Genomic DNA, 5000 nt, shown 5'->3' on the forward strand with positions numbered 1-5000 from the left:
CTGTCGCCGAAACTGTTTGGAATACATCTTTTGTCGTCTGCCAGTGTGGGTTTTGGTATCCTGTTTCATGGTCACGATAGTGTGACTCTTCAGCTGTCCTGTACAAGATGATGATAGTGATGTAATGCCTCTTTTGGTCCAGGATAAAATGAACCACTTAGGAGAAGGTGTTTGGAATAATGACAGCGCATTTGTTCTTGTATGAGTGGAAAATGGTACTAATATTTCATTTGTTCCAGGCCAAAATGAATCACTTAAGAGAAGGTGTTTGGATTGATGACAGCGCCTTTGTTCCTGTCTAAGATGAGTGGAGGGTGGTACTGATGTCTCTTCTGTTCCAGGATAAAATGCACCAGCTAGAAGAAGCAGCGCGGCGTGGTGAGGTTCGGATGGTGCGCCGGATGACCAAGGAGAACCCCCGCCTCGCCTCCGGGAAGGGGAAGGACGGGGTGCTGCCACTACACGCCGCAGCCACCGCCACCACGCAGGGCGGCACTCAGGCAGCCAAACACCTGCTGGCCATGTACCCCCAGGCCATACACCTGCAGGACCAGGTACACACACACACACACACACACACACACACACACCGTAAGCCGTGGACAGTCGTTTAGGCCAAGTTGGAGTGAAAGGAGTATAGTGTAGGTGTGGCTGTGGGGGTGTAGATGACAGTAAATGTACCTGATTTAAAATACTGATAATAATACTGGTATCTAATGGTTTCTAATGGTATATCATGGTTGTATGTAATGGTATCTAACGTTATCTAATGTTATCTAATGGTATCTAACGTTATTTAATGATAGGTAATGGTCTCTAATGGTTTTTAGTGGTTTCTAGTGGTTGTGGTAATGGTATCTAATGGTTTTTAGTGGTTTCTAGTGGTTGTGGCAATTGTATCTCCTGGTATCTAATGCATCTTACGTCATCTAATGGTATCTAATGGTTTCTATTATAATACACAGCTTATATAATGGTTTCACTGGCTCTCCACAGCACGGACGCACCCCACTTCACTACGCGGGCATGAACGGCGCCAAGGACACGTACGATCTGCTGGTGAGGGAGGGCGCGAGTGAAGCCATCCAGGACTCGGTCAGTAACCTCCTTTGCCCTTTTTGTTTTTCTCTCTTCCTTTTAACGTCCCGCCCTTTTTTTCTCTTCTTTTTAATTTTCTTTCTTTATTTTTTTGAACGCCCTGTGTCTTTTTCTCTTTTCTTTTTAATTTTCTTTCTCTCTAATTTTTTTGAACGCCCTGTCTTTTTCTCTCTTCTTTTTAATTTTCTTTATTTTTTTTGCGATGAGGGGTTTTGCTGGACCGTGTGGAGTAATTGTCTTGCTTTCATCTGAGGGAACTGGGTCATTCCTGCTGTTTGAATGCTAAGTTGTCATTGTTTTTGTTGTTGTTGTGTTTTTTGAAGAGTTGTGTTGGGGCTTTTGCAATACTTGGTTGATTTTCACCTGTCAGAAGTGGGTCATGAAAACTGATATATATAATTTTTTTTTTTTTTTGCATAGAAGACAGATGAACGGGCAGTGAACGTTATTTTAAGTGGCTTTACTTAAGAACGGAATGACTCGGACAATTCGTGTACACCATATTTTGTGTAACTGTGTTTTGTGTAAGTGTATGTTGTATAAGTGTATGTTGTATAAGTGTATGTTGTATAAGTGTATGTTGTGTAAGTGTATGTTGTATAAGTGTATGTTGTATAAGTGAATGTTGTATAAGTGTATGTTGTATAAGTGTATGGTGTATAAGTGTATGTTGTATAAGTGTATGTTGTATAAGTGTATGTTGTATAAGTGCATGTTGTATAAGTGCATGTTGTGTAAGTGTATGTTGTATAAGTGTATGTTGTGTAAGTGTATGTTGTGTAAGTGTATGTTGTATAAGTGTATGTTGTATAAGCGTATTTGTGTATAGGTTGTTATTTATAAGTGTCTTTTGCTCCTCAGAGTGGGTATACCCCCCAGGACTACCTGTCATCCTCAAAGGCACCACAGAAGAACAAGACCCGCTCCAGGGGGCCGTCCCGAGGACCATCCCAGGCACGCTCCAGGTCTCATTCCAGGGAACCTCCTAGATCCAGAGGGCCTTCCAGGGGGCCATCCAGGGGAGGGTCTGAGGAGGAAGGGGACGAGATTTCCAGGGCCATCGCAGCGGCCGAGGACCACGAGGACTACGGGCCCCTGACGGAGGTGATGGTGCGGGGCGACGGGAAAGCACTCCTCGGCAGGACGTCGAAGGATGCGGAGGTCAACAGGTTCCTCGAGAAAGTGCCAGACCAGCTTGTAAGTACCCAGACCAGCTTGTAAGTAGCCAGACCAGCTTGTAAGTACCCAGACCAGCTTGTAAGTACCCAGACCAGCTTCTAAGTACCCAGACCAGCTTCTAAGTACCCAGACCAGCTTCTAAGTACCCAGACCAGCTTGTAAGTACCCAGACCAGCTTGTAAGTACCCAGACCAGCTTGTAAGTACCCAGACCATCTTGTAAGTACCCAGACCATCTTGTAAGTAGCCAGACCAGCTTGTAAGTAGCCAGAAAGTGCCGGACCATCTTGTAAGTAGCCAGAAAGTGCCGGACCAGCTTGTAAGTAGCCAGAAAGTGCCTGACCAGCTTGTAAGTAACCATAAAGTGCCGGACCAGCTTGTAAATACCCAGAGAGAATTATTTTTTTTTCCAGTCGTCTCAGGTACCGTCTCATCCCTGTGCACCTCAGTATAAAGAAGAGTTATTACCTAGGCTCTCATTCTTCAAGGCATCGTCATTATGCTCTGTCGTGTTCTGTCGCTCGTTCCTTCATTCATTCACCTGTCTATTTATTCATTCATGCATCTATCCATTCTTTCCTTCGTTCATTCATTCATTCACCTGTCTATTTATTCATTCATGCATCTGTCTATTCTTTCGTTCGTTCATTCATTCATTCATTCATTCACCTGGCCATTTATTCATTCATGCATCTATCCATTCTTTCCTTCGTTCATTCATTCATTCGTCCATCCATTCATCCATCCATTCATTCGTTCATTCATTTCATCATCATCATCATCATCACAGAGGGAATGGGTATGGCACAGAATTAGGAAAATAACACACTGTCCCAGTTCTCTCACACATCCATTCACTCATTCAAACACCCTTCATCGCCACGTATCATGATCTCAATTTCTACGCGTGATGCTTAAGTTTATACATCAGATTGCTTTTCATTTTTTTTTCATGCACGGAAGAAGGAACCCAAGGCCAGGAGCCCGCAAACCGTTCCTTCCAAGAAAACAAAAACAATACAAGAGAGAGCCAAATTCAAGATCCGTTCGTTTCGAGAAGCCTGGACACACTGCGTTTGAAAGACTGGAGATCACAGGAAGTAGGAAATACAGACAGAGGGAGACAGTTCCAGAGTTGACCTGCTGAGGTTGATTCTGCATTTTCACGTTGGGAATTACGAGCTAAAGAGGTGTTTGCAAGCCATGTGTTTAGTTTATCGCTGTTTAGAAAGGTGTGTTTTGGCAGTGATTACGTACTGAGAGGGTGTAAGACAGCTGCTGACTCTACCTACACTTACACTACCACACTACGAAGGGTTTATCCATGAGAGAATAACGAGGAGAGTGTATGTGAGTGAGGTGGAAGGGGGGGGAGAGGGAGGGTGAGGCCGAGGATGAGATGGAGGGATGGAATGGAGAGGTATATGAGAGAGGGGTGTTTGAGCTGGGAGCAGGGCAGTGAAATGGCGGGGGACAGGGCGACATGGAGGCGATTTGTCTGTGGCCACCCTTTACGTGATTGAGGCGTCTGCCAATAGATAGATAGATAGAAGAAATAAGCTAGTGAGTATATAAACAAGGCTGAGTTTGGCATTGAGTGAGTGGATCAAACTGTCAGGAAATCAGTCAGCTTGGAATAGTAAATCTGACAGTGGTTCATCTCGTCAGCATCAGTCAGCGATTCAGTCAGATATTCAGACAGTCAGGTGTGTAATATTATGTACAGTCGTGTGCAAAAGTTCGCCGCCACTTCTCTGACAGCTGGGGCAAGAGAGGGTGTTTACATGATCAGTTGTCATAGTTTTCGTGTGATGGTGATACGAAGGAGACAGCGGAAGGTATGGGAAGGAAGGACACTCATTCGATTGGGGAGGAATGAGAGAGATGGAAGGAAGGACACACTCTTGTTTGGGGAGGAAAGAGGGATATGGAAGGAAGGACACTCTTGTTTAGGGAGGAAAGAAAGAGATGGAGGGAAGGACGCTCTTGTTTAGGGAGGAAAGAGGGATATGGAAGGCAGGACACTCTCTTGTTTGGGGAGGAAAGAGAGAGATGGAAGGAAGGACGCTCTTGTTTAGGGAGGAAAGAGAGAGATGGAAGGAATGACGCTCTTGTGTAGGGAGGAAAGAGAGAGATGGAAGGAAGGACGCTCTTGTTTGGGGAGGAAAGAGGTATGGAAGGCATGACCCTCTTTGTCGTTTGGGAAGGAATGACAATTAGGGAAGGCAGGATACAGTGCCGGCAGAGGAGTGTCGGCGATATTGTACTCATGGGTGTGCGATACTTCTGCAGGAGTCGATAGAGGAGGTGCACCGTGCCGTGGCCGCAGGTGAGGGTCGGACGGCCATGAACCTGCTGGACACCCGACAGAAGGCCATGGCGAGGGACAGCAACCGCTCCAATCTCATGCACAAGGCCCTGCTGCACGGACACGGCGGTACGTGCAACACATACGAGTACCGCCACCTCACGGACAAGGGCGGGGGTGATTTACAAGGACGGGACGCTGCTGGTTGGGAAAGGGGGTGAAGTGAGTGGCAGGCATAGTGGGAGGTGACTCATAGGTAGAGTGGCTGATACGAATACCGCGAGAGGAGGGAAGCGACAGGGATATTGAACGTGACTGACAAGGATAGAAAGCGTAACTGACAAGGATAGGAGTATAAATGAGGATAGGAAAGGTGGCTACGAACATGGGAAGAGGGGGGTGACTGACAAGGATGG

General features: G+C 46.1%; 1 protein-coding gene across 1 annotated transcript in view; it reads left to right on the plus strand.

Annotated features, from left to right (window-relative positions):
• LOC145416029 (uncharacterized) overlaps nt 1–5000 on the plus strand; it is a 127584-nt gene that overhangs the window by 111325 nt on the left and 11259 nt on the right. The window contains 4 exon segments of the mRNA XM_080285128.1: nt 342–554; nt 997–1095; nt 1960–2295; nt 4569–4713. Coding sequence (XP_080141254.1) covers nt 342–554; nt 997–1095; nt 1960–2295; nt 4569–4713 — 793 coding nt within the window.

The sequence above is a fragment of the Coenobita brevimanus genome, chromosome 104, assembly GCF_032717465.1.
Source record: "Coenobita brevimanus isolate Jiangsu-jjx chromosome 104, ASM3271746v2, whole genome shotgun sequence".
NCBI lineage: Eukaryota > Metazoa > Arthropoda > Malacostraca > Decapoda > Coenobitidae > Coenobita > Coenobita brevimanus.